Consider the following 26,927-nt stretch of genomic DNA (forward strand, 5'->3'; position numbering starts at 1 on the left):
CAAGGGGCTTCAGACACATGGGGGCCCCAGGCTAAACTCTTGCTCAGTGTACACCAAGCCTTGCCCTGCCTCTGCCTCAGGACCTCAGCCTTCTCTGGACCCTGACCTACATTTTAAGGCCTTCACTCATGGGGGGGTGCCATCCTCATTAGAAACCGGACAACTTGGACCACCTTAGCATCCTTAGTACAGGACCTCAACCCCTTCCCCTTTTCAGATGAAAGGCTGAGGAGCCAGAGCCCAGGTAGTTGGTGGAAGTCCTGCCAGCCTCATCTGCCCTCAGCTGGTAAGTATGCTGATGTGGGAACAGCCTTGACATGCCAGCTGGGGTTCACAGAGGCCAAGTCCTTCCCTGAAAGGTGGGTCAGGGATCATAGGCCTGGCTGTTCTGAGCTTAAAGCCAACACTCACCAGCATTCTGGTCCCAAAAGTAGGTGCTCAACACGGTCAGCACAGATCAGCGCAAGAACCTCCTGCGGGTGGAAGGGCAGAGCAAGGCCTGAAAGGGTCCAGCGACCACCCAGCTGGGGGAGCCTGGACAAGGTGTTTAACCTCTGCATGGCCACATTCCTGTGAAGCTGGCTAAGTGAAACCAACAGGGCAGGGCCTTCCTCGGAGTCAACACTGGCGTTTCCTCCCAGCTCCAGGTGCGCTGCAGGCCTCCTGCATGACACCCCTCCCCACCGCCAGAACTTGGCTGCAGGCCACAGACCAAAACAAGCCTGAACTGGATCCCGCTCCTGCAGAGTAACTACATCACTCATTTCTGCACAACAGACCCAGGGTCTGCCCTGCCACGCCGCACCGCACCCATCAGCAACCAAAGGCCCGTCACCTCCTTCCCATCTCCACAGCTGCCACCCAAGCTGTGCAAACACTTCTACAGCTGAGCCCCAGCCGCCTCACCCCGACACATTGTACACACAGCCTACTGCCCCAGGCTGGCTTCAAATTCAGGGGCAGACCCCGACTCCAGGTACTGGGCCAGGCCGGGGGGAGGGCAAAGGAGACCAAGTGGAAGTAGGAGGCCATGAGGCCATGAGGCCATGGGCAGCACGCCAATGGGAGCACAAGGGTCATGTGGAAGCAGCCTCGAACGGGAAAGGTCAAATCCAAGGCCATTATTGCTGGAAAATAATGTTTATTGAGACCCCACCAGCTGCACCATCTGTTCCTGACATTAGGCTCCTTCTTCCTTTGCAATCCGGTCTTTCTTGAGTGGTCCCTGTTGGGAAAGGTGAGGTTAGAGGTGGAGGAAGGCAGCTTGTCAGTAAGAACAGGCCACACTCTGGTGGGACCAGAGATTCTGGGGGGCCAAGCCTCCCCAGCCCCAGACAGGTAGGTGCTCACCATGAATGCTTTCTTCTCCTCCACTGTCTGGAAGCGGCCATGGCCAAACTTGGAGGTGGTGTCGATAAACTTAAGGTCAATCTTCTCCAGGGCCCGCCGTTTGGTCTGCACCAGCAAGGACTGTGGGCCAAGAGGAGAAAAGGTCAGTTATGAAGAGCAGGGCTTTCGCTGCACCATCTTACTTCCCAGCCTTCCCTAGAGGGCAGAGCAGTCATGTCTGGCTGGTTGTATCCAAAGAACTGGCCTGGCACGTGAAAGCAGAAGCAAACAGCTGGGCCAGACTGGAATTTCCTCCTCCAGGACTTCAAAGACCATGTTGAAGGAGCAGCAAACCCCCCTTTCCTTTGAACTCCCCTCCCTAACGGCTCAGCCTGTCTGTGGACTGTTCCTATGTTAATAAGCTTCTCTCCTCCCCACAGGTTCCTGGTGCAGGGTGCCACCCGGGCCCAAGCCTCACCTTGCGGAGGGTGAGCACTCGCTTCTTGGTTCCCACCACACAGCCTTTCAGCATGACAAAGTCATTGGTCACTTCGCCGTAGTGGACAAAGCCACCCTGGGAAAAAGCAAGGCCTTCAGGTCAGCACGTATCACACAGGACCCTTCAGGTTTAGGTTGTCCCCAGCCACCCGCCCGGGGATGCTCTCAGGAGGGCAGTACGGGATGTTTCTGCAGCCCGACTCGGGCACTGTGCCCAGCACTCATTCCAGAGCCTCATCACCCAACAGCTGGGCTGGAGACCCCACTTCTCTCCAGCCAACCCCAACCAGTGGACCGATGACAGGCCATTTACAGGGAACAGAGCTGGCTGCCATGCAGGGACCAGTAACTGACTGCAAACTTGGCCTCATGAGTCAGACAGCCCCAAAGAGCATCAGGGCCCCAGCCCTACTGGCGAGGCCTGGGGCAAATTCCCACAGGAGGGGGAAATCTGCCAGACCCCGGGCCTCAGAGGCCAGAGAGGACAGCTGGCTCCTCGCTCCGTTCCTCACCAGAGGGTTGATGCTCTTGTCAGACAGGTCATAGTCGGTGGAGGCGTTGTTCTTGATTAGCTTGCCGTCCTTGATCAGGTAGCCCTGGCCAATCTTGTAGATCTGCACAAGGGAGCGAGCGTAAGTAAGACTTGGGAAAGAGGACACAGGCAGGAGACTCCCATGCACAGGGCAGCGTGGCCATTAGGGACCGTAATGCCCACTGAGCGGTGGGCCTAGCCTGCAAAGGACTCTGGGAAAGCTCTGAGCTCAGTCCTGATGGGGTGCCCCAGGCTCAGAAGTTATAGAGCTGGCTGGCTCTACATTAAAGACACTGCTATCCAACAGAGTGGACGGAGACCACTCCAACCCTTCCTGGGAAGAAAGGACAGGCTCCCATAGTTGACAATAATCAGCTGCACCAGAACTACCTTTGAGGATGGCACCTTATAAATCATATCACACACGAACCATGGACATCACATGGACAGCTAACTCCATGTGAAGCCCAGAAGCTCCCCCACCAATGGTGGTGACAAGAGACTATAACACTCCTTCCTATAATGGGGTCACCTTTCCCCTCCCAGAGTTGAACACCCCCCCCATATGACCCCACCCCAAGCACCTCACCTTCTTGTTGATCTCAGTGCGGTGATGGTAGCCTTTCTGCCCAGCCCTGGCCACAGAGAAGGCCACCCGGGCAGGATGCCACGCCCCGATACAGGCAACCTTCCGCAGCCCTCTGTGGGTCTTGCGCGGCAGCTTCTTGGTGTGCCAGCGGCTGGTGACCCCTGGAATGGACACATGCTGTTACTGGGGAGTCCGGCACTCATGACATTGGCCCTTTTCTCCTGGAAGGCCCACCTGAGCTCACTGGTTTGTTAACACCCAATGACAGTGCATTTCAAGGACAGAGGTGGGTTTAACCTGCATGCTACCCTCTAATGGCCATATCAGCCCAAGTCGAATGCTTGTCTAAATGTGAACCTAGAGTTCAGGCCTTGGAGACCTCAGTGAGAGGTCATGCCCCCCCGTCCGCGACCGCAGGGCTGTTCTCAGAAGGAAGGCAGCAAGGAATGTTTCCGCAGCGTGACTCGGGCGCTGTGCCCAGCGCTCATTCCAGAGCCTCATCACAGAACAGCAGGTTGGAGACCCCTCTCCTGAGTCTAAGGCAGCAATCCCGGCCACTGCAAAGCTCACCTTTGTAGCCTTTGCCCTTGGTCACTCCAATGACATCAATCATCTCGTCCTGTCCAAACACCTGGTTCACAGGGACCTGTTGCTCTAGCCTCTCCCGGGCCCAGTCCAGTTTCTCGGCCACCGTGCCTCCATTCACCTGGATCTCCATGAGGTGGGCCTTCTTCTGGCGCAGAGGAAGCAGGCGCATCTAGAAGGGAATGGATGCAGCTCAGCTCCCTGCGCTTCAAGCTCTTCCCCAGCAGAGGAGGAACGTGGTGTCGTGACTCCCCACTGGGCACAATTCCCCTTTCAATTCTGATGAGCCAACCCTTGACACAGGGCCCACACCAAGATAGGTCACTTAACCAGATCCCGGCACCAACAAGCCGAACGTGCCGACCACTGACTGTCCTTTGGCCAGTGCCTTTGGGGTACTGCCCTAGTTTGCCTGCCCACCTACCTTGCTCTATTACTCCAACAATTCACCTGTACCTTGGAGAGCAGGATGGCACGGCAGCCACCGTACAAACTGCAAGCATTAGAAAAGGAAACAAATGCAGGCCTAAAGCTTGTAGCTACCCCTACAGAACTTCCGTGGACTGCTGTCGATCTGCGCTCATGTGGTCCCTAACTCAGCACTCGGGAGGGAATAGGGCACACACCCAGGGAGTGGCCCAGAGCACAAGGAGGCACTCCCCTGTCCAAGCCAGGCAAGGGCTCCTTCTGCCAGGTTTGAGATGCCAACAGGCATTATTCCACCACTGACTGTTCACTACTTTCAGTCAGGCACTTGACAATGTTAGTCATGAGTCACCAATTCCTTCAACCAGCTTTCATTGAAACGGGTGTCGTTTCCCTAATAACCAAAAGGGACACAGTGCCCTCTGCTGACAAGTGAAAGACCAACCTACAAGCGGAGGCACTGGGGGTCTTACTCAGGCCGCTGTCCAATGGGCAGGCCGGGCCCAGGAACCCAGGCTTCACGGGCAGGGCAGTGCCTGGCCTGTTGCTGTGTTAACTTCAAACAACCCCCAGGCTGCTCTCTGGCCTATCTCCTACACCAGAAAAGAAGTTTTGAGGAACCTGAACCAGCCTAACCACCCCGTAAGTCCCCAAGACTTGGCACAAAATCACTCTGAGGATGGACCAAGGTAACTGAATCTCCCAAACAAGCAGCATCTGATATTCAAAGCCCCACATGATCATCAGCCACCTCCAGGCTGGAAGCGGCAGGCACAGCTGCCTCGTGGGCACACTGGCAAGTGCTCACCTGGGTGTGGGCGATGACACGGATGACCTGGCAGTACTTCTTCATGCTGCTGAAGTCCTTCTCCAGCTGCTTCTTGCCATCGTCATCCTGCCACTTCTTGCAGTATTTGGTGAAGGCCTTCTTCTTAGACTTATGCCTTCAGGAGCAGAGCAGAGTTGGGGAGGGGGGCCGGGTGCAGGCCTTCATCACCCCTCCGAGGGGTGAGAGGAAGGCACACGGGCACCACGTGGGGATGGGGCTCATTGCCGGCTTCTAAGGAGCCTTTTCCACCGGCAAGCGGAGCCTGGATGGAGCTCATCGGGCAAAGCCGAGCGGAGCTGAGCAGAGGTCCACAAGATTAATGTAAGTCACAAACACCCAAGCACACACTCATTCTTGCTCCGGTCTAGCCATTACCCAGACCACACACCCAGGCAGGGCTGCTACCTCTTGGTTTCTCTCGGGACTCTCAATACTTCCCAGAAACCAAGAAAATACTAAAACCTGAGTCCTCAGCCAACACCCACTAAGCTGCTCCCAGCTCAGGAAACCACCAACTGCTTAAGGGCCGTCTCCAGGAATTGTTCTGTTCTGGAGGCAACTAACCCTAACACCAGAGCAGCCCTCCCATTTCGGCTGAGAAGCCCTGCACAGGTGCTCCTCCCCACCCTAAGCTAGGGTGTCCCCTCCCTTACCAGTTCTTATAAAAGCGCCTTTTGCACTCATCACTGATATGCTCAGCAAAGATGGTTTTGAAGGTCCGGAGGCCCCGGGGGGTTTCCACGTAGCCCACAATGCCCACCACCACCATGGGCGGTGTCTCCACAATGGTCACAGCCTCCACAACTTCCTTCTTGTTCACCTCTGCAGAGAAAGCAGATCGTCAGACTTAAATGGTCTAACTAGAACCCTCAGCAAGGGGTAGTGTTTTATAGAAACTGTTAAGTGCTCTCTAGGCTGGGAGGGCAACTTGCTTAAGGCAGCACAGGCTACAGAAGCAGGGCCCATGTCAGCATACACTGACAACTCTTAACAAAAAATATAGGACCTGCCCAGCCAGTGTGCTCCGTGGTTGAGCATTAACCTATGAAGCAGATTCCCCATCAAGGCACACGCCCCAGTGGCAGCTCCATCCCCAGTAGGGGGCGTGCAGGAGGCAGCATTGATGTTTGTATCTCTCCTTTTCCCTTCCTCTTTGGAACCAAATATATGTATTTATGACCCTAATAAAGCAAATTAACAGCCTGGTTTCCGTTCTTTTCTATCAGAAATCTCTATAGACGGACACATTTCTTATTACCTGGATAACACAAGCATTCTAAGTATAATGGGATGTCAAACTATCCCTACGGTCAGGTAGACATTAGCTACCATGGTAGGGTAATCAGGGCAGTGTCCCACTTGGCAACTTTTCCACTTTGAAACTCACAACCCAAGGCCATGGGTCGTCTTCAAGCCTTTTAGGGCAGCATACTTCTCCATGCTGTGGCTCTTGACAAATTTACCCACATAGTGCTCCCTGATGTCAATCTATCCCTCCTCCCACAAATGGCAGTGCCAGCCATCTACAGCCTGGGAATGTTAACAGTCCTAAAATATACTAAGAACATCATTTGAGACGTTCTGTTGATTTCTTAAGTCTGCCCTTACAGCTTGGCCCCACCCAGTCCAGTCCCCACCCTCAATTCCTAACCCCCCCCACCAGCTTGGAGGACGACACAGTATGTACGTACTGGATCCTGGCCTGTCGACCTCCCGCACGATGTGGGTCATGCCAGCCTTGTAGCCCAGGAATGCTGTGAGGTGGACAGGCTTGGAGGAGTCATCCTTGGGGAAGCTCTTCACCTTCCCGCGGTGCCGGCTGCTGCGCTTCCGAGGCAAGAAGCCCAGGGACCCGTGCCTGGGCGCGGAGAACTTCCGGTGAGACTGGAAGAAAGTGGCCAACATCAGTGCTTGAGCTTGGAACTCACTTCCGGATCCCCAGCTGACCAGATGGTCCTATGAGGAGTCTCAGCAAAGCTGAATCCAAAACAGACCCAGCTAAACTGGGTTTGCTTTTTGTAGGGTCACACATCCGGCTGTATTCATCTCAAATGCTCACTCTACAATTTAGCAAAATGAACTAACCCCTTTTCCCTGTCAGACAAAAGCGCGCCTGACTTTAAATCAGATTAACAGGTGACCTTATGGTCATAAAGACCCTGAGCACCGAGAGACTTCTGGGACACGTGGGCGGGGAGCAGGTAATGGTACTGGAGGCTCCTCTGCCCGCGAGGACACCTAGGCCACTAGAACGCACAGCCAAATCAGAACGTGACAATCAGCACAGAGTCTCTGTCCGCCCGTCAACAAGTTCATCATCTGTGGTTTCTGGGAGCTCTAGCGGCCTACGTTGTCCCCCCAAGCGTCCCAGAAGTTTCAGGAAGAGGACTCAACACCCTCCACGTCTCCCCGCCTGCCTCCTGCTGATTCCTAAGCCTCCCAACCGGCAAGAGTTACCCTGCCTGGGCCCCCACGTCTAGGTCCTCCTGGCTGAAGTGCTCGCGGGCTCCAACCTCGATTAGCACTGAACTGCTAAGGCCGAGGCCCAGAAATAACCCATGGCTTGAAAGCGGTCGGCCCCGGGCACCCTAGCCCAGCTCCCGCCGCAAGGCCTTCTCGCCAGCCGAGCGGTAGGCCCAAAGCCAACCACAGGCCTCGGTGTTTCCCGAAAATAGGCCTGACTGCGGACCCCGCCGAGCTTCCCGTGCTCCCAGAGCAGGTCCTCGGCGCTCGGACAGCCGAGATGGCGCCGATGCGCCGCGGACTCAGCCATGCCGCCATTGCCGAGGAGGGAGGCGCCAAGAGAGTACATACCATCCTGCCGCCAACGCCGCCGGTAGAGGTCGGGCGGCGCTCGGCGTGCGATATATAAAGCCCCGCCTGGCTCCGCCTCTTCCGGCGTACTAGCGCGCACCCGCGGCGGACGTCGGGTCAGGGGGCAAGTACCGATGGCCCTTTCCACGCATGCGCGTCCTCGCCAAGCGTTTGTTCCCAGCGAGACGTGAGTTTCAGGAGCTGGCGTTGGAACCGCTACGGCGAGCGGCTGGGTTCAAACTTAGTGAAACGCCGCGGAAATGTGGCGAGGGGCCTCGCTCCCATAAACCTACCGCTGCAGCGATGGGCGGCAGCCAGATCTGAACACACCGTTCCGCGGAAGGAAGGTAGCTGGCTGCGTCGCTTCTTTGCACATTGAATGCAGTCACCTCTGGAATTGAATAACTCAGCTGTGGGCTCCTGCCCAAAACCGTGTCACACATGGGACCCATTCCCGTCCCACGCAGTAGATCGGGTTTGTTGCCATTTTGCAGGCACACAGGTGGAAAGCGTTGCCCGGCTCTAAGTCGGAGAGAAAAGATTGCGCCCCTGGTTTTCTGGCTTCCAGCCGAGAGCCGCTTCCACCACACCAACTTGCCTTTAATATGTCCCGACTTGGGCCATAGTCGGATTGGCTCAGTGGAGAGAGCATCGGCCTGCGGACTGAAGGGACCCCGGTTCGATTCCAGTCGAGGGCACCGGCCCGGGTTGGGGGCTCGATCCCCAGAAGGGGGCGACCTCCCAGAAGAAGCTGGGGCTGTGAGGGAAGCCCGGGTCTGGCCCGGCCTCGATGGGTCTCTCTCTCACATCAATGTTTCTTCCCTCTGTCTCTCTCCCTAAAAATTAATGAAAAAAACATTTTCATTTAATGCTGACACCACCCCTGAGAGGCAGCCCTGAGAGGTCCTCAGTCCCTTATTTTGAAAATCTTTGCTGCAGATGTATTTCCAAATCCAGTCCCTATCATGTTTTAGATAATATGCAACATGGTGCGCATGCTGTATATTATGTAATCCTCCCAAAACTCTTTGATGAAACACATGAATTCTGTAAAGATACATGAATAGTCACATGAAGTGGGATAAATATAAATAGCCTCCTACCAACCCGTTCAAGGCTGACTCAGCTACCTAAAAAATTCAGGTCAATTTGGTTTTTGTCACCAAATGACTTAGGAAGTTTTTTGATTTCAGAATTGTGGAAAGGGGATTATGACCCATATTGTCCCCTCTTACCAAGAAAACTAGGTGGCCCTAGCCGGTTTGGCTCAGTGGATAGCGCATCAGCCTGTGGACTGAAGGGTCCCAGTTTCTGGACAAGGGCACATGCCCGGGTTGGGAACTTGATCCCCAGAAGGGGCGTGCAGGAGGCAGCCAGTCAATGATTCTCTCTCATCATTGATGTTTCCATCTCTCTCCCTTTCCCTTCCTCTCTGAAATCAATAAGAAAAATATATATATTTTAAAAGACTTTTAAAAATAGAAAGAAAACTAGGTTTCAGGCCAAGGGGAAATAATTTGGTAAAAACCACACAATTCATGAAGGACAGAGCTCAAGTCTGACTGACTCTAGATTGAGTTTTTCACGCCATTAGACTCGGGGTTCGGTAGCTCCCTCACTGGAAAAGGAGCTCTGGGTCCTGAGTCCCTCATTCACTCAACAAGACATTCTCACTGAGCCTGCTCTGTGCCAGGTACCGCACCAGGCTGTGGGAATGAGATGGCCACCATCACAGACCAAATAAGACTAGTATTTAAAATTGTGATGAAGGTTAAAAAAGATTGAACACCCCGGCCAATGTGGCTCAGTGGTTGAGTGTCATCTTGTGAACCAGAAGGTCACACTTGGATTCCCCATCTGGGCACATGTCTGGGTTGTGGGCTCAATCCCCGGTAGGGGGTGTGCAGGAGGCAGTCAATCAATGATTCTCATCATTGATGTTTCTATCTCTCTCTCCCTCTCCCTTCATCTCTGAAATTAATAAAAATATATTATTTTAAAAAAATATTTAACAAACAATGTCACTGAAGGTCCTGGGCAAACCATCCCCAAAAGGAATTCCCCTCTGCAGTCAAGAGAAAGGACAGCATAACAGACCTGCACTGTCGTGCCCGTTGTACATAGAGCTCATGGGATGTTGCCTTGCATCTCCGTTTCCCCATCTGTCAATCAAGGGATTTATTCATTCATTTAACACATGTGTCCTGAGCCTGCTCTGCCTAAGAATGGCTCTAAGGAGACAACTGGACTGGGAGAAGCCAGCCAGGAGGTGGGGATAGGTAGAGGGCTTTCACGGTGGGTGACCTGGAAAGGGGCACTGAGGTGGGCATAACGGAGCAGAAGCAGGAGCTACTTAGAATGGACGGGATCTGGAGATGGCTCCTATGAGTCGCTGGGGCTAGGGGTGGGGAGAGGAGGCAGGAAGGGCCCAAGTCAGGATATCCATTTTGGAATATTAGATAGTGTTATTTTTAGAAGGGAGAGATAAGTTTATGTATGTGGGTTTGGAATCACTTGTGGGGTTAACTGTATCCTTTCTCCTTCCAAGAACAGGTCTAAGGCTACAAGAAAAAAGTAAGGAAGTGATGAAGGGAAGTAAGACGGGATCTCACCCAAACACACACTGTAGAATTCTGTTTACGCCAGAGGAGCCCTCCTATTCGGTTCTGAGCGTCTGTGAGGCCAAAGATAAACGATGACTCCGAGAGTAACATGGCTTACGATACCCACATGATGAAAAGGAGCCATTGCCTTGTGAGGATGCAGCAGCCTGCAGGCTAGGAGGCAGGTCCTCGCCAGAACCTGGGCATGCTGGTACCTGGTGTGAAACTTCCTGGCCGCCAAAACTGTGAGAAATAAATGTCTTGTTGTTTAAGCCACATCCCCCCGCCCCCGCACCTCCAAAAACAAACCAACCAGTGGCCAGAGTGCACTGTGCCTGAAATAAAACTTGAAACAAACTTCTCTGGGGAGAAGGTTCCCCTAAAGGGGCCAGAGTGGGACGCCACTGCTGACGCCCTGAACACCATCCCACAGTGAACACACAACGGCTGGTCACGCTCAGCGGGGACCAGTGAACGCACGGCAGGATGCAATCTGTGGGAGCTGTTTACAAGGGGCCAAAACGAGCAGGTTGGGTTACCCGATCCTGGACTGCTGGTGTTTAATCCAAAGATAAAATCCAGAGTCTGGGAAGAAATGGACTGGTTTTCTTTACAAATGGTCCTCCATTGCCCTAGCCAGTCTGGCTCAGTGGGTAGAGCGTTGGTCTGTGGACTGAAAGGTCCTGGGTTCGATTCTGGTCAAGGGCACATGTCTGGGCTGCGGGCTCGATCCCCGTTAGGGGTCATGCAGAAGGCAGCCAGTCAATGATTCTCTCTCATTATTGATGTTTCCATCTCTCTCCCTTCCTCTCTGGAATCAATAAAAATATATATATATTTTTTTTTAATATATTTTATTGATTTTTTTACAGAGAGGAAGGGAGAGAGATAGATAGTTAGAAACATCGATGAGAGAGAAACATCGATCAGCTGCCTCCTGCACATCTCCTACTGGGGATGTGCCCACAACCCAGGTACATGCCCTTGACTGGAATCGAACTTGGGACCTTTCAGCCCACAAGCCGACGCTCTGTCCATTGAGCCAAACCGGTTTCGGCAAAAATATATATATTTTTAAAAACCACAAAAACCAATGGTCCTCCATCAATACTGTTTTCAAACTGGAGCTTCTAGGAAGGAGCAGAAAAGGGCCCAAGGTTTGGCTCAAATATCTGAAGGGCAGATGTCCTCTGCTGCCAGGTAAACCCGAGGTGTGGTCTGACGGGGCGGAGGGTAGGAGGGCATGTGGGGGAGCAGAACGGGGAGGCAGGAGGGCAAGAGAGGAGCTGAGAGCGGCCGCTTTAGTCATAGGGGTGTTTCCGTGTTCGTCATCCCTTACCCGACTGGAAGCTTCACGTCACGGAGACTGTGTCCTCCTCCCACGTGCTCAGCCCGGTGCAGGGCCTGACACAGAAGCCTCTGGTTCCCGTTGGTCAGAGGAGGGCATGCGCACAGTAGGCCCAGCTGGAACAGGCTGCCTCCCTTCCCCGCTGAAGCAGGAACGCCCCCCCACCTTTGACATAAGCTCACATTCTAATCTTCTGTGCTGTCACTGATTGTTGCAAAACCTTCTGGCCCAGATGACAAGGCATGGGGGCCGGAGGACCAGTTAATATGAGCTGGTGGCATGAGCGCAGCCCCATGTCCCCGGGGCAGGAGGCTGGGCACAGAGCCTCTGGGACATGAAGGACCCCGCTCTCTGCACCGCCAGCTGCCGGAGAGAGGCCCCTCAGAATGGGAGCCGGCTGCCCACGGGCACCTGGCAGCTCCTGCTCCTGCTCCTCCTGTTCCTGCTGTTGTGCAGCCCCCGCCCGGCGAGAGGCTACGCGCCCCTGCCGGGGCTGCAGGAGGCTGTGGCGCATGCCGCCACCCACAGCCTCTCCGTCTGTTTGCTGGGCCGCTGCGTCCTGGGGTGCGGCAGCCTGCAGCTGGGCGCCGGGCTCGCCCCCACCTTGAGCCGGAAGCTGTGCGTGGAGGTGCTGCTACCCGTCCAACAGGCCGTGTGGCAGCCGCTGACCATCACCTGGGCTCGGGGCCTCCAGCTGCTCGCCACCCTGGTCCACAGAGCCCGGCGTGGCCTCCAGAGGCTCCTGCAGCGGGAGGCCGGCCTGGACCTACTCCTGCTCCCCGTGGCCCGGTGGGCCTGCTGCAGCCTGGTCAGCTCCCGCCAGGAGAACGGCAAGGCTTTGGAGCAGTTGCTGCGAGCTGTGCTGCAGCAGGTGGCCGTGTCTCTGCTGGTCTGCTGCCTGGACAAGCTGCAGGGGGCCCTGGGACGGGGGGCCCAGGCCATGCGGTGCCGTGGCCTTCGACCCCTGGAATGGGCCAGGCTATGCTGGGCAGCCTCCAAAGACCTGGATGCAGTTACCAGCATCCTCCCAGCCCCCACTGTCCCTTTCAGTCGGCGCTTCCCCGGACCTGACCCGGCCACCCTGAGCAGGCTCTCGGCAGCTTCCATCCGCCTATGCCTCGTGGCTGGGAGTAAGGATGCCAGCAAGGGAGAAGGAGGCTGCCGCTTGGGGTCCACCAAGCTGCCCCTTAGCAGCAGGTTCCAGAGCAATAGGACGAGCAAGATGGCCGTCGGGGCTTCACCCAAGCAGGCGCTGGCACAGCAAGTCAAGGTGACCTGTGTCCTCATCGTTCTTCTGTGTGTCTGCGCCGCGTCGGTCCTCATGCAAATCTTAAGTATTCCCACTTTTTTTACTCTAAAATTATTTGTGTAAAAATGGAATTATCTCCTTTTTGGGTGACTGGTGAAATCCTATATAATAAAAGGATAATATGCAAATTGACCCTAATGGTGGATCGACCAGGAATGACCAGTCGCTATGATGCGTACTGACCACCAGGGGGCAGACACTCAATGCAGGAGCTGCCCTGTGGTGGTCAGTGTGCTCCTACAGGGGGATCTCCGCTCACCCACAAGCCGGGCTGACTGCTGCGAGCGCAGCGGTGGTGGCGGAAGCCTCTCCAGCCTCCTCCGCAGCGCTAAGGATGTCCAACGTCAGCTTAGGCCCAGGGGGAGCGGGCCTAAGCCAGCAGGTAGACATCCCCTGAGAGCTCCCAGACTGCGAGAGGGTGCAGGCCAGGCTGAGAGACCGCCCCCCGCCCCAAGTGCACGAATTTTCTGCTGGCATGGGCCTGGTATTTTATTTGTGGCTAGATTTTTAATCATTGTTTCAGCTTCTTAAATGATTATAGCACTATAGATTAGTTTTGGTAAGTTATATTTTCCTATAAATACATAGGAAATTGTTCGTTTTTGTCTATTTTCAAATTTATTGGCAGAAAGTTGTTCACAATATTCTCTTGCTATCATTTTATTATTATTATTTTAAATCTCTGCTGCAGTAAGTATGGACTCATTTTATCCTTAATATTGTTTATTCAAGCTTTCTTTTTTATATATCAATCTTACAAGAAATTTGTCCACTTGGCGGCGGTCACTGGGCAGATCGGACTCCTCTCGTTCGCGCACCTCGCTCAGCTTCCTCTGCAACCATGTCTGACAAACCCAATATGGCTGAGGTTGAGAAATTCGCTAAGTCAAAACTGAAGAGGACAGAAACGCAAGAGAAAAATCCACTGCCTTCAAAAGAAACGATTGAACAGAAGCAAGCAGGCGAATCGTAATGAGGCACGCGCCGCCCATATGCACTGTACATTCCCCAAGCATTGCCTTCGTGTTTTACTTCCTGTAGCTGTTTACCTTTGCAAGATGCAAAGAGGTTGGATCAGTTTAAGTGACTGTGCTGCCCCTTTCACATCAGAACTACTGACAACAAAGGCCGCACCTGCCGCTCCCCTCTGCCTGGCTGGCTGGCGGGGAAGGGGGAGAACTTGCATGTTGGTGAAGGAATGAGCTGGGTGAAAGGAGGGTGAAATCTAGAGTAAAAACCAAGCTGGTCCGAGGTGTCCTGCTGCTGTAAAATGCAGTTTAATCAGAGTGCCATTTTTTTTGTTCAAATGATTTTTATTATTGGAATGCACAATTTTTAATATGCAAATTAAAAGTTTTAAAACCTGAAAGAAAAAAAAAGAAATTTGTCAAGATTTTGGTCTTTTCAGAGTACCGACTTTTGGCTTTATTATCTTTATTATAACACTAGAGGCCCGGTGCACAAACATTTGTGCACTTGGGGGGGGGGTCCCTCAGCCCAGCCTGTGCCCATTTTCAGTCTAGGACCCCTTGGGGGATGTCCACCTGTCGACTTAGGCCCACTCTCCGGGGGATCGGGCCTAAGCTTGCAGTCAGACATCCTTCTGGCAGCCAGGGAGCCCTCGGGGGATGTCCGACTAAAGGCTTAGGCCCCCAAGGGAGCTGTGATGAGGAAGCTGGGGTGACAGAGGAGCCACGCTGTCCCACCCTGCCACCCTGGGTCGGGTCGCACACAGGACACCCAGGCGGGCCGATCAATCACTGCTGCCCCGCCCGGCCGCCCCAGGTCAGGTCTCACATGGGACACCCGCCGCCCCGGGTCGCAGATAGCAGGCCCGGATGGTGGCAGAGCAGGCGGGATGGCGCTGTCCCGCCCTGCCTGCAGTATGCAAATTAGCCGCCATCTTTGTTGGCAGTTAATTTGCATATCATGATGATTAGCCAATGGGAGGCGTAGCGAAGGTATGGTCAATTACCATGTTTGTCTGTTATTAGATAGGATTTTCTATTCATTAATTTATGGGGGTTTTTTTGTTTTTTTGTTTTTTATATATTTTATTGATTTTTTACAGAGAGGAAGGGAGAGGATAGAGAGCTAGAAACATCGATGAGAGAGAAACACCGATCAGCTGCCTCCTGCACATCTCCCACTGGGGATGTGCCCGCAACCCAGGTACATGCCCTTGACCGGAATCGAACCCGGGACCCCTCAGTCCACAGGCCGACGCTCTATCCACTGAGCCAAACCGGTTTCGGCAATGGTTTTATTTTTATAAATGTTTTTGTTTCTAATTTTGGGTGGTTCACTCTGTGGATCTTTATCTGATTTCTTAATTTGGTTGCTTTACTCATTAATTTTCCGCCTTTTTTCTAACGTAAGCATTTAAGATTTAAAAAATTCCTTCTGCATACTACTTTCACTGTATCCCCCCAAATTATAATTTTAAGTTTTTTTTAGTTTTAAGTATTTTCTATTTTTTTTAAATATATTTTATTGATTTTTTACAGAGAGGAAGGGAGAAAGATAGAGAGTTAGAAACATCGATGAGAGAGAAACATCGATCAGCCGCCTCCTGCACATCTCCCACTGGGGATGTGCCCGCAACCCAGGTACATGCCCTTGACCGGAATCGAACCTAGGACCCTTCAGTCTGCAGGCCGACGCTCTATCCACTGAGCCAAACCGGTTTCGGCGTATTTTCTATTTTTAAAATATATTTTTATTGATTTCAGAGAGGAAGGAAGAGGGAGAGAGAGAGAAACATCAATGATGATAGAGGATCATTGATCGGCTGCCTCTTATATGTCTCATACTGGAGATCAAGCTCACAACCTGGGCATGTGTCCTGACCAGGAATCAAACCATGACCTCCTGGTTCACAGGTCAATGCTCAACTACTGAGCTACGCTGGCTGGGCTGATCTTTCCATTTCAGAGAGAGGTACATACATTCATTATATTGCAGAATAACTTAAGGTTCTGTTAATTTTTAATTGAATATATTTTGCATCTATTTTATTTGCTATAGTGAAGATTAATAGATAACCGCAACTAAAATTGCAGTTAGGAAGGCCTGTAGGGGGAGCTCCCGTGCCCTGCTGCTCATTCTCAATTACCCTAAACAGGAAGAGACATACTTGGCATCTCCAAATGGGAGGTGCAGTTACTTCCCTACCCTGCAGCAAGAAGCAAGGTTTTCTTCTTGACCTGCAACAAACCCAGACAATACAAAATGCCACAGCTAAAAAAAAAAAAAGAGAGAGAGAGAGAGAAAGAGAATGCTACAGCTCAGCCAATGAGAAGCTATTCACCCTGACCTCTTACTTTCCTCCAACGAACTTTCATTTTTCCTTTGCTAGTGACTTCCTTGGCCCACCCTACTTTCTATTTTAAATGATTCCTCAGGGAATCTCTACTTAGTAGATGAGATCTGCCTGATTTTATGAATCATTTAATAAAGCCAATTAGATCTTCAAAGTCCCTCAGCTGAATTTTGTTTTTTAGGGAGAGAGGAAGGGAGAGGGAAATATTGCTCGGTTGCCTCCCACCCTGACCGGGGATTGAACCCTCAACCTGGGTATGTGCCCTGATCAGGAATCTAATCTGCAGCCATTTGATATATGGACAATGAGCCAACCCACTGAGCCACACCAGCCAGGGCGGTTCTTTTTCATTTCTGCCGGATTGTTTTTGACAGTCTCTGGTTCCTATCTCATCCTTTCGATTCCTTCATTAGCTCTTCAGTACGTCAAATATTCGCGTTTTATATCAGGATCATGACATCTGTTAACGTAAAAAAACCATTGAAACCTGTAAAGAATTTTTGTGAGTTTATTTGAGCCAAACTGTCGACATATGCCGGGAAGCAGAACCTCAATGAATTGAGATAATGCTCCGGAGAATGGTGGGGTTACTTCTGCATTTATACATTGCAATCAAAGGAGGAACATAGGTGGGTTACATGAAACTCATTGGTGATAGATTAAGGAGGGGGGATAAGCAAAGCAGGGAAACCCCTGGGATTGGATAAAAAGTAAAATGATGGACACATACTTAGGTGGGTGCAGGATCAATTAACATGATAATGAAGGAATTTGTGGTATCTGTCCTGGGGCCCAGCACATTTGGTTGTACCCCAGGGTCCCCCAAAAAAGGGAAGTCACAAGTTACCCAGACATTTCAAGGGTGTGTTATCATAGATGCAAAAAGACAGATAGGCTCAGTTAAGGTAAAGGTTTACCTTGTCAGTGAAGATACTGGCCTAGGACGTAACTGCCCACCATAACTGCTTTTAGTTAAAGTTTAATTTCAGACCATCCTTTGTGGTTACTTTAGGTCTCTGAGTTTGCAAGACCACCATGCAGGCCTCCCCTGAGCTTGTCAGGTCAGCATGTGGCCCCTTTCGTCCACCCATCTGAATCCTTTGCTGGCCTGATTCTGCTACTTATTATTTCTGCTGATTTTATCTTGCTATCTTGTTTATTCATGTGTTTTGTGATTTATTTTTTTAACTTTGAGCTCTTACTTGGGGAAATTTTATCTGCTAGAATTTTCCACGGCTTGTATTGAGACGATTTGCATTTTCCTAGGCCCTGAGGGGGCCACCAACCCAGCACCATTTGAAGCGAAATTCTCAATCTGGGATTCTTCGTTGTAGGCAGAAAGGGTAAATTTGGGCAGGAGTGCTGGCTGGGTAAAGTCAGGGTCCCCCCATCCTGTGTGAAGCCCACAACAGCCTGTGTTCTTTGCCCTCTGCCCTCTGGCTCAGGCCGCCCCTAAGAGCATGTGCCTCTGGACATCGAGGCCTCCTGTGGGGTCCAAATCAGCACCGCACCGTGGTGGGCCCAGCGGCCTCTCCTGTCGCCAGTTCCACCTCAAGGCTGTAGCCATGTCAGGGCAGCGGGGAGCAGACACTGTGTCCGGGAAGCTCGCCTCTCTGGGTTCACGCCTTCCTTCTTTTTTGGGCCTTTTTGCCATCCATGCTTCTTTTTTTTTTTTCCTAGCATTTTAATTTTTTTGGCTATCTAGACTTTCATACTGTTGGTTCTGTTATTTTTCTTCTAAACATTCTTTCTCTGAGGCCTCCTGATATGCTTATTTTAAAGATAAAGTCTTATCTTTCTCTAACTGCATCGTCCGCCGGCTGGGAGTGGTGAATTTGTGCCTATGGGGTTTCAAGGAGGCGTTGGAATTTGGGTTTCCAGCCGCACGTGGAGGGGCAGGGTTTTGTTTTCCCTTGTCCTTCTCTCCCTCTCTCCCTCTGTGCTTGCCCTCTCTGTCCAGGCTTGGATTGGTGTTGCCTCTACCAGGCTCCTCGGCCCACGATCCAGAAGCAGACCTCACAGTGGCATTTTAGGGTTCCACCTCAGGGACACACTGGAGACACTGGGCCCCAGGTGAGGAGCCAGCAGGAGGCTTGCTTCAGCATTCGCTGCGCAGCTGAAGCTCTGAATCCCTATCCTCCCGCCCTGCACCCACCGCTTTCTCTAAGCCAGGGTCCCAGGCAGGGACCCATTTAATCTTTTGCTCCCCAGTGGCAGAGTGCCACCCTGGTCACTGGCTTCAGACAGAGGCCTGGCTCCTGTGGTGCCTCCTTGGACCCAGAGCCCAACGCCCTTGCTTCAGCCCTCTCCCGCGGCTCTGTGTATGGAGCGGAAGTTTCTGTTGAGCTGTGGTTATGGTTGTTATCTATTCCCGTGCAACAAACACGCCATAGCTTTGTGGCTCAAAACAACCGCCGTTTTATTATGTCACAATGTTGCGCTCCAGGTCACCAGATCCACTCCGGGTCAGGGCATATGCCCGGGTTGCGGGCTCAATCTCCAGTAGGGGGCGTGCCAGAGGCAGCTGATAGGTGTTTCTCTCATCGATGTTTCCCTCATCCCTGTATCCCTCTACCTTCCTGTCTCTCTCACACACGCACAAAAAAAAGAAAAGAAAAGAAAAGAAAAGGTGCCTGAGGCAAATTTTTAAATTTTAATTGTGCTGTGGCTCACCCACTCACAGTGAATGTATTTCCCCTCTGCCCAGGCAACTCCACACTCACACACAGACCTAACACCTTCTAATCTATACCGAAGCGGCCTCAAGGGGGCAGCAGGGGAGCAAAGGCGGGATGCCGCTTGGCCTGGGCTGGGAATTCCAGTTGTCAAGATGTAGGCAGCTCTGGGTTTGCAAAAGCTTGACCCACAAAGAACAGCTTGACGCCTTGCCGCTAAGCAGACGGTAGAAGAGGAGATGTTTCTATAACCTGCAGTGCGAGCTATAAAGTAGGGGTTCATGGAGGAGCCTGGAAACCTACTCGCCATGTATAGCTTCATGTTTTTAAGAGAATGCCTCCATATCTTGCTGTACATACCTTGTTGAAAACCAACTGGAATGGGGAGGCTAATGATGTTTTACTAAGCTCATTCTTTGTACCAGGCACTATTCTAAGCACATTTTATGCATTTAATCCTGACAGTAATCTTCAGAGGTAGCTACTGTGCTTATTTCTATTCTTTTCAGATGAGGAAATAGGCCCAGAGAGGAGAAACCACTTACCCAAAGTCACACAGTGACTGTGGGGGGAAGACAAGACTTTCATCCAAGAATATCTGAAGATATTCGGAAGATGAGGGGCAGTCTCTAAATCCTTCAGTCTTATGCCCCCAGGCCCAGCACAAAGCCTTGTGCAAGGTGGGCTTCGAAGAAATATTTATTGAATGAATAAATGAATGACCATTAGTCACTGATCTATTACTCACTGTTTTGGCCCATCACACTCGCACACTTTTTTTTCCATGTTATAATTTTTAAAAGTAGATATAATCTATAGTGAAAACCACCCTTTTTGTGGACAGTTCTGCAAGTTTTGACAAACATTTACAGTTAATTATGTAATCATCACCATAAAGAAGATAGAAAGTGATTCTACCATCCCCCTAAATTTCACATGCTCCTTAGAAGTAAATTCTACACCCTCCCCTGTCACATCAGCCCCACTCCCAGCCCCTGGCAACCACTGACCTGTTTTTTCTCCCTATGGTTTTGCTGTTGTATGGATGTCACATGGAGAGAATCACGCAATCTGTAGTCTTTTGAGTCTGGCTTCTTTCACTGAATATAATGCATTTGAGGTTCATCCATGTTGTTGTATCAATCATTTGTTCCTTATTCCTGAGTAGTATTCTACTATATGGCTGTTCACAGTTTGTTTATACATTTCCCAGTTGAGGGACATTTGGGTTGTTTACAGGTTTTGGCTATTACAAAAAAAACTGCTATAAATATTACTGTACAGAGTTTTGTGTAAACCTAACTTCTCATTTCTCTGAGGTAATTAGGTGAACAGTGGCAGACTATATGGCAAATGTATAGTTAACTTCATAAGCAAGTGTTTTCCTAGGGGGCTGTACCATGGTTGTATCCTCACCAGAAAAGCATAAGAGTTCCAGTTGTGCCCTGGCCGGTGAGCGCAGTTGGCTGGAGCGTCACCCTGTGCACCAAAAGGTTTCGGGTTTGGTACCTCATCAGGGTTCATTCCGGAGGCAGACAATGGATGTTTCTCACCTCGCTCTCTCTCCCTTCCTCTCTCTAAAATCAATAAAAACATACCCTCGGGTGAGGATTATATTTTTAAATGTATTTATAAGGCGCTCTCACGCCCACCACTCATTTCCTCTGGTGTCGGGACAACATAGAACGCAGGATGCCCTGTCATCACCACGGTGCAAAAACCTCTGCGGACGTCCCTGTCCAGCCTGCTCCTGGGACCACTGCAGGTTACCGGGAGGCACAGAGAGAGGCCCCGAGGACTACAGGCCAGAAGGGCCAGCCCTGGATGGCGGTTCTTCCCACTGCACCCAGCACTGCGCCACCCAGCCTCGGTTTCCCCGAGACCTAGAGCTCCAGCCGAGGCAGAGATGGGGTGATGGGAACAGGGTCTATTTACTGAGCACTCACTGTGTGCCACGCCCCTGGCGACATACAGCAGGGCGCAAGAAAGACAAAATTCACAGGCTAGCGGAGGAAAACCAAGAACAAATAATAACATATGTAATTACTGGGTGAAGGAAAAGCGTAGGGCGCTGGGGTTGGGGAGATGTCTCTGACAGAGAATGCATAGCTCTCCCTCAGCCTCCGCCTCTGCGCCCGGCGCGCCGCACCCGGGCTGGGGGTGGCCGGTGCGGCGACACCGGGACCCGCATGACGTCATGTAAAAGCCAGGTGGACAGTCCTCCGTGCAGCCGGGCTTTGGCGGCTCCGAGAGAGGCTTCTTCCTGCGCAGTTCATTCATTCGTTCCCGAAATCGTCCTGCGGCACCTACTGGGCGCCCGGCCCTCTGCGGAGGACGAACGCCGTCCTGCCCGCTCCCTGTATTGGAGGTGGAGAGCGCACAGGAAACAGCCAATAAATAAGATGGTTTCAGCCAGAGCCTTAGGCTGGGGGGGAGGTTGTTTTGGGGGAGAGGGCCAGGTAGACCGGCAGCCCCAAGGGGGGACACATGCCGCATTTACTGCACACACCTCCTCCCCAACCCCCAACCTCGCAAAGAGGTCACCACGAGCGCGCCCCCCGCCGGTTCCGCGGCAGACGCGCCTGGCGCACGGGGGCGCGCGCGGCCGTGTTCGCCCCCCCCCCCCCTCCCGCGCACAGCGCCCTCTCGCGGGAGCCCGGGCCGCGCCGATCGAGCCGGGCCCGCGAGCCGGGGACCGGGCGGGGGCGCCGCGCACGCGCACGGTTCGACGGCGCGCGCCGAGCGAGGGGCACCGTGCGGGTGCAGGCACGATGGAAGGGGGTGCGTACGGAGCGGGCAAAGCCGGGGGCGCCTTCGACCCCCTCACCCTGGTCCGGCAGCCGCACACCATCCTGCGCGTCGTGTCTTGGGTAAGGACGGTGGGGTGGCCCGGCCGCGCCGGGAGTGGGTGGGGGCACGGGTCAGGGAGGCGGGCCCGGGCGGACCCCGACCCCATCCGACCCTGGGCACGGCCGCGGCACCCGGGGGCGAGCGGTCCTAGGGGCGACCGGTGCCCGCCCCTCCCTCCTTCCTGGGCCCCGGCGGCGGGGGTCTCGACGCTCGCGGGGCGCGCCCGCCGCCGTTCCCGGGGCCCTCGCTTCCCGGTGACCCCAGTCCGTGCGCTTCGCCACCCCCGCCCCCCGCCGTCGCCGTGACCTCCAGGCCGCGGCCCTGCAGCTCGCGGCTCGGGTTGCGCGCGGCCGCCCGGGCGGACCGGCGGCCGTGGGGACGGAGCCCGGTGCCCAGGGGCCTTTTTTGGGTGGCGGATCGGGGCGGGGAGCATCTGGCGGGCGCACGCCGCGCCTGCGGTGGACGTTCACGGAGGAGGGGACGGGGCTTCTGTGGCTGGTCCGGCGGGTGTGGGGCGATGCCTTGGGAGCCGGATACCTGGCCGCCACCCGGGAGCTGCCTCTCCTTCGCAGCGTGACCTTGGGCTGGAAACCACCCAAGGCATGTTCACGGGGAACCAGCAGTTACATTCTGAGCAGGGAGAGTCACCTCCTCTCTCGGCCTCAGTTTCCCGATTTGGGGAGGAGCCTCCTTGAGGCCCCCTGGAGCTCGGGAATACCCTACATCGCCTCCCCCCAACATACACCTGGATGCCCTTGGGGGTTGGGAGACCCTGGGAAAGGTCCCCTCCCCACAGCGAAAACAGAAAGGCCTGTTCTGGACCTTCAGCCTGGTGGTGGTGGGGGGCTGGGGGGAGCGAACACCCCAGGACAGAGGGCTGAGTGGGGTCCCTGTTCAGAGCTGAGGAGGAGGAGAGGAGGTTGGGACCTCAGGGAGGGGTTCGCCTGGCTCCGGCAGCACCCCAGGGAAGGAAGGCTGGCTGTGGTCTGGGGAGGAGGCACCTGGGCTCCTGAGGGTCGGCTGGCCGTTGCCCAGACGCCCTCACTAGAGGGTCTTGCTTCTCCAGGCCTGGGGACAATTCCTGGGCGCCCAGACCAGGAGGTCCTGGATTGGAGATGCTGGTCAGTGGCACTGTGGGTGACGCCAGGGGGCCACACCTAAAGCCAGCGAGGCCTCCTTTCCTGGGTTTTCAGGGCCATATTAGGGTCCCAAGGAGCCGCCTTTTTTTGGTTTAAAACCATTCAAACCTCTTGGTGTCACAGGAAGTTGCTCACCATACGGGGAGCTCTGTTCTGTTCGTCTCTGGGCCCCCAGTGCTGGAACAAGGCCTGGCACCCTTGGCACACCCATGAGGGTCTGTGGCACTGAATTCATTCATCTGTGCCAGCCTCCAGCTCCCCAGAGACCCAGCAGGCCTCTGGCAAAGGTAGAGCCCGAGGCGCCACCTGCCTGGCCAGGTAGGGGCTGGCTGTGCGCCTTGCTCCCCTTTGCTGGCTCCTGGGCCACTGGCCTGGGAGGGCAAAGCCGCTGGCTCTGTGCGGGGGTTGGGCAGTTCGTGTGCTTGGGCCACTTCTGCCGGTGATGGCTTCATTTAGCGCAGCTTTATGGAGTCTGCTGGCCCGAGGGAAGGTGGCGTGACTCAGACAGCCCTGAGTCCCACGTGGAGTGAGCCAGGCACCCTCAGGCCAAGGGTGAGAGCAGGGGAGGGGTTACCCTGCCTGCCGCGGGAATCAGGGAGATTTCGCGGAGAAAGCGATGTCACTGTGGGCCTGGAAGGATGAGGAGGTTGGCAGATGTGCACACGGGTGCGGGGAAGACACGCCAGGCAGGAGGGAGAAAAAGTAACTTTGAATGGGCACCGCTGTGTGCGGGGCGCCGTGGCGGTTCCCCCGCGGTTCCGGTTCCTGCAGCGGCCTGGGTCCCACTTGAAGAACCTGGGGCTCAGAGAAGCCACGGTGACGGAGCATGTCTGTGGGAGATGTGGAATCCGGACCCAGATCTTCCTGCCCCCACAGCCTCCTCACCCTTATAGTTTCACCGCCCTTCTGTGTCCCACCCTGTTCGTCCTCCTAGGGCAGTGATGGCGAACCTCTGACACGCGAACTCATTTTTTTGGTTGATTTTTCTCTGCTAAATGGCATTTAAATATATAAAATATCAAAAATATAAGTCTTTGTTTTACTATGGTTGCAAATATCAAAAAATTTCTGTTTGTGACACGGCACCAGAGTTAAGTTAGGGTTTTTAAAACGCGGACACGCCGAGCTCAAGAGGTTCGCCGTCACTGTCCTAGGAAGCTGGATGCTTTTACCCATTTAGACTCTCAAATACGGACAGATGACATTCAGAGCCATGGAACATGGTTTCTTAAGAGTGTAGTCAACTCTCTTTTAACTGACCTTGAGAGTATGAACTTATTTCTAAAAACTGCATTGTATACCACTCCAGGGCATATGATTTCAATTATATAATACTGGGGGCCCGATGCACAACATTTTTTTTCTATTATTTTTTAAAATATATTTTTATTGATTTCAGAGAGGAAGGGAGAGGGAGAGAGAGCTAGAAACAATGATGAGAGAGAATCATGGATCGGCTGCCTCCTGCACGCCCCACACTGAGGATCGAGCCCGCAACCCAGGCATGTGACCTGACGGGAATAGAACCGTGACCTCCTGGTTCATAGGTTGACGCTCAGCCTCAACCACTGAGCCACACCGGCCTGCCTAAATATAGTTGTGTGTATTTTTTCTGGTCATAAAAGTGATACCTGTCAGTTATTGGAAAATATAAAAATCACTTGTGATGGTTGCACAACAGTATAAATATACTTAATATCACTGAACGTTACACTTAACAATAGTTAAGGTGGTAAGTTTTATTTTATGTGTTCTTTATCACAATAAAGAAAATTTTGGAAAAAAAGAAATCATGTGCACCGTAACCGGTGTGGCTCAGTGGATAGAGCGTCGGCCTGCGGACTGAAGGGTCCCGGGTTCGATTCCGGTCAAGGGCATGTACGTTGGTTGCGGGCACATCCCCAGTGGGAGGTGTGCAGGAGGCAGCTGATCGATGTTTCTCTCTCATCGATGTTTCTAACTCTCTATCTCTCTCCCTTCCTCTTTGTAAAAAATCAATAAAATATATATTAAAAAAAAAAAAGAAACGTGAAATCCCACCACTTACGGAGGGCTGCTGTCTCCTTCCATCCTTTTTCCTTTTTAAATGATTTTTTCGAGAGAGAGGAAGGGAGAGGGAGAGGGGTGTGAGAGCAAAACATTGATTGGCTGCCTCCTGCACACCCCGCCCGCACCGGGGACCTAGCCTGCAAGTTGGGCATGTGCCCTGACCAGGAAGCGAACAGGGAACTTTTCAGTGTACCGGACAACGCCCAACCAACTGAGCCACACCGGCCAGGGCTTCTCCAGCCTTTCTCAGACGTTAGTGGTGCGCTGAGACATTGTAGTACGTTGGGGAGCATGCCTTCACCCTCACGCTCCCCATGCTCCCTAGGACACGGGGCGGGAGCTTCACCTCCACTAACGAGGCCTGCGCTCGGGGCTCCGGTGACCAACTCTTCCAGGTTCGCTGGAACTTTCCCAGCTTTCGCATTGAAGGTGCCAGGTCCTGGGAGCCCCCAGCCTCGGACAAACCCAGCCTGTTGGTCCCTCTATCCAGGACTCCTGTGCTGCCTGACTCCTCCTGCAGCTCCGGAGGCGCCCAGCCATGTGAGCCGTGGGCGGGTAATTTTGTAATATCTGTAAAAAAATCTTTTTCTGAAAGAGGGTCCCCGAACCGTGTAAGCTTCAGGGCCTCACCAAACCGGGACCCACCCTGGAGCCTGAGCCTCTGAGCCCCCAGGCCCTGGCTGGGGCACAAGCAGGCCCTAGGACCCCCTTGTCTCTTGACTGAGGCTTTCTCAGCTCCCCTCTGCCTCTGTGCTCCCCCCTGCCCCACCCCCCCCACCTGTCAGGGTAATTACAGCAAGAATCGAGGGAGTGCCCATGTTGGTAAAGGTGGGGAGAGAGCCAGTGAGCCCTCTGGCAGCTCCTGCCCTGGGTGAGGAGGGGATGGCTGTTGGGACAGTGTCAGGGCAAGCCCAGAGCTGCTGGCTCTGAACCAGGTTGTGGGGAGATGGGGCTGTGCTGGGGAGGGCGCGGGCAGGAGATCTGTTGCCACTCCCTGCTGTACCCACCCCTTGTGCCGCGATCACCCCCTCTGCTCCGAGACTGTAGCCTGTAGGGACTCCTTTCTTTTTGCTGGAGCCGAGGGGGACAAAGGGAGCTCCAGCAGGAACTGACCGATTTGATGTAACGGACCACCTTCTATTTAGAATTCATAGCCTGTCTGTTAGGGGGTTCGAATGACCTGTGGGGAAGAATATTGGTGCTGGTAGATGAGAGCGTGTTTTAAGTTAATTCTCTGCTTTGGCAAAATAAATCAATAAAACGGTTGAAAGTTTGCCATTTTCGGGGTTGATCTCTTAAGGGCATTGGCTGTAACACCCGGGATTCTGTAAGTGGGGTGTGCGTGCCCCCCCGCCCCGCCCCCCGAAGACAGAAGTTAGCACAGTGTGGGGGAACTTGTCTACCCGTTCCAGGCTCAGATTGTCAGAGGTGCAGTTTGAAGCTGGTCTCTGGGGTCCTCCTTCAAGACACACTCCCCATGGCTTCCCTGTCCGGGTTGCAGGGGCACCAAGGGGTAGCTCAGGGGGGAGGCTTTACACGCTCTTTTTTTCATCACCCCCTTAATCATCACAAGTGAACACTGAGTATAAAAGCTGACCTCACTTTGCAAACGCAGCAGCTTCAAGACAAGACCCCTTGCCCCAGCTCCCAACTAGATTGCACGCTGTTGTCATCGTGCTTCAGAAGGTTGTGTGGAAGGGGTCCCAGTGGAGACAGAGCCTCAGACCTTCATTCGTTTATTCCACATGTGCCAAGTCCCTGTCAGTGTCGGCCTGTGTCCCATCAGAGATGCTCTCAGTCCAGTGAGAACAGAATTGAGTTGGCAAGCACAATCTAGGAGGTTTGGGACGCTACAAGGAGATCCAGTGAGGCGTAGCTACCTCTGCAGGTGGAGGCATGGAGGGCTTCCAGGGGGAGGTGACTCCTGAGCTGATTCTGATAAAGAAGTGGGGAGGGGGAACAGAATGTGCACAAGGTCTGAGTGGGTTTTAGAAATGATGGTGAGTTCTTGGGGGCCCCGGTATATCAGT

At 53.3% G+C, this 26,927-nt stretch overlaps 3 protein-coding genes, 1 long non-coding RNA gene and 4 other non-coding genes across 12 annotated transcripts in view; 3 read left to right on the plus strand and 5 right to left on the minus strand.

Annotated features, from left to right (window-relative positions):
- Window positions 1-1,121: 1,121 nt before the first annotated feature.
- On the minus strand, window positions 1,122-7,710 carry RPL3 (ribosomal protein L3). Its single transcript, XM_036299271.1, has 10 exons — window positions 7,603-7,710; window positions 6,480-6,672; window positions 5,442-5,610; window positions 4,768-4,903; window positions 3,519-3,705; window positions 2,949-3,109; window positions 2,340-2,441; window positions 1,808-1,903; window positions 1,351-1,470; window positions 1,122-1,225 (listed from the first exon to the last, which is right to left on the minus strand). Exons 1-10 carry the CDS (start codon window positions 7,603-7,605, stop codon window positions 1,181-1,183), a joined length of 1,212 nt encoding a protein of 403 aa, XP_036155164.1. The 5' UTR covers window positions 7,606-7,710; the 3' UTR covers window positions 1,122-1,180.
- LOC118652378 lies at window positions 1,986-2,076 on the minus strand. The gene has a single exon (XR_004966613.1). It is a non-coding gene; the product is annotated as a small nucleolar RNA U83B (small nucleolar RNA).
- On the minus strand, window positions 3,367-3,460 carry LOC118652377. The gene has a single exon (XR_004966612.1). It is a non-coding gene; the product is annotated as a small nucleolar RNA U83B (small nucleolar RNA).
- On the minus strand, window positions 4,904-4,959 carry LOC118652396. Its single transcript, XR_004966626.1, has one exon. It is a non-coding gene; the product is annotated as a small nucleolar RNA U82P (small nucleolar RNA).
- Window positions 7,049-7,112, minus strand: LOC118652310. Its single transcript, XR_004966561.1, has one exon. It is a non-coding gene; the product is annotated as a small nucleolar RNA SNORD43 (small nucleolar RNA).
- A 5-nt stretch (window positions 7,711-7,715) lies between the features above and the next one.
- Window positions 7,716-10,477, plus strand: LOC118650839. The gene is made up of 2 exons (XR_004966051.1): window positions 7,716-7,949; window positions 10,151-10,477. It is a non-coding gene; the product is annotated as an uncharacterized LOC118650839 (long non-coding RNA).
- A 3,098-nt stretch (window positions 10,478-13,575) lies between these two features.
- LOC118651348 (thymosin beta-4-like) lies at window positions 13,576-14,150 on the plus strand. Its single transcript, XM_036300399.1, has one exon. It carries the CDS (start codon window positions 13,704-13,706, stop codon window positions 13,833-13,835), a length of 132 nt encoding a protein of 43 aa, XP_036156292.1. The 5' UTR covers window positions 13,576-13,703; the 3' UTR covers window positions 13,836-14,150.
- Window positions 14,151-21,510: 7,360 nt separating this feature from the next.
- SYNGR1 (synaptogyrin 1) overlaps window positions 21,511-26,927 on the plus strand; it is a 29,131-nt gene continuing 23,714 nt past the window's right edge. Inside the window, exon 1 of one of the 5 annotated variants that reach the window (XM_036297829.1) lies at window positions 21,511-21,729. In XM_036297829.1, the coding sequence (XP_036153722.1) occupies window positions 21,631-21,729 (99 nt within the window). In that variant the 5' untranslated portion in view covers window positions 21,511-21,630. The remainder of the gene's footprint in view (window positions 21,730-26,927) is intronic. The other 4 variants (XM_036297830.1, XM_036297831.1, XM_036297832.1 and 1 more) reach the window with 4 other exon arrangements.

The sequence above is a fragment of the Myotis myotis genome, unplaced genomic scaffold (assembly GCF_014108235.1).
Source record: "Myotis myotis isolate mMyoMyo1 unplaced genomic scaffold, mMyoMyo1.p scaffold_m19_p_3, whole genome shotgun sequence".
Lineage (NCBI taxonomy): Eukaryota > Metazoa > Chordata > Mammalia > Chiroptera > Vespertilionidae > Myotis > Myotis myotis.

Bases quoted from the DNA above. Each gene is read 5' to 3' on its own strand.
- LOC118651348 (XM_036300399.1), top strand. From the start codon at position 13,704: ATGTCTGACAAACCCAATATGGCTGAGGTTGAGAAATTCGCTAAGTCA.
- RPL3 (XM_036299271.1), bottom strand. The intron at 2,442-2,948 runs GTGAGGTGCTTG...TCCCTTGTGCAG, and splicing joins GCACTGAGATCAACAAGAAG to ATCTACAAGATTGGCCAGGG. The intron at 1,226-1,350 runs GTGAGCACCTAC...CTTTCCCAACAG, and splicing joins AGGAGAAGAAAGCATTCATG to GGACCACTCAAGAAAGACCG.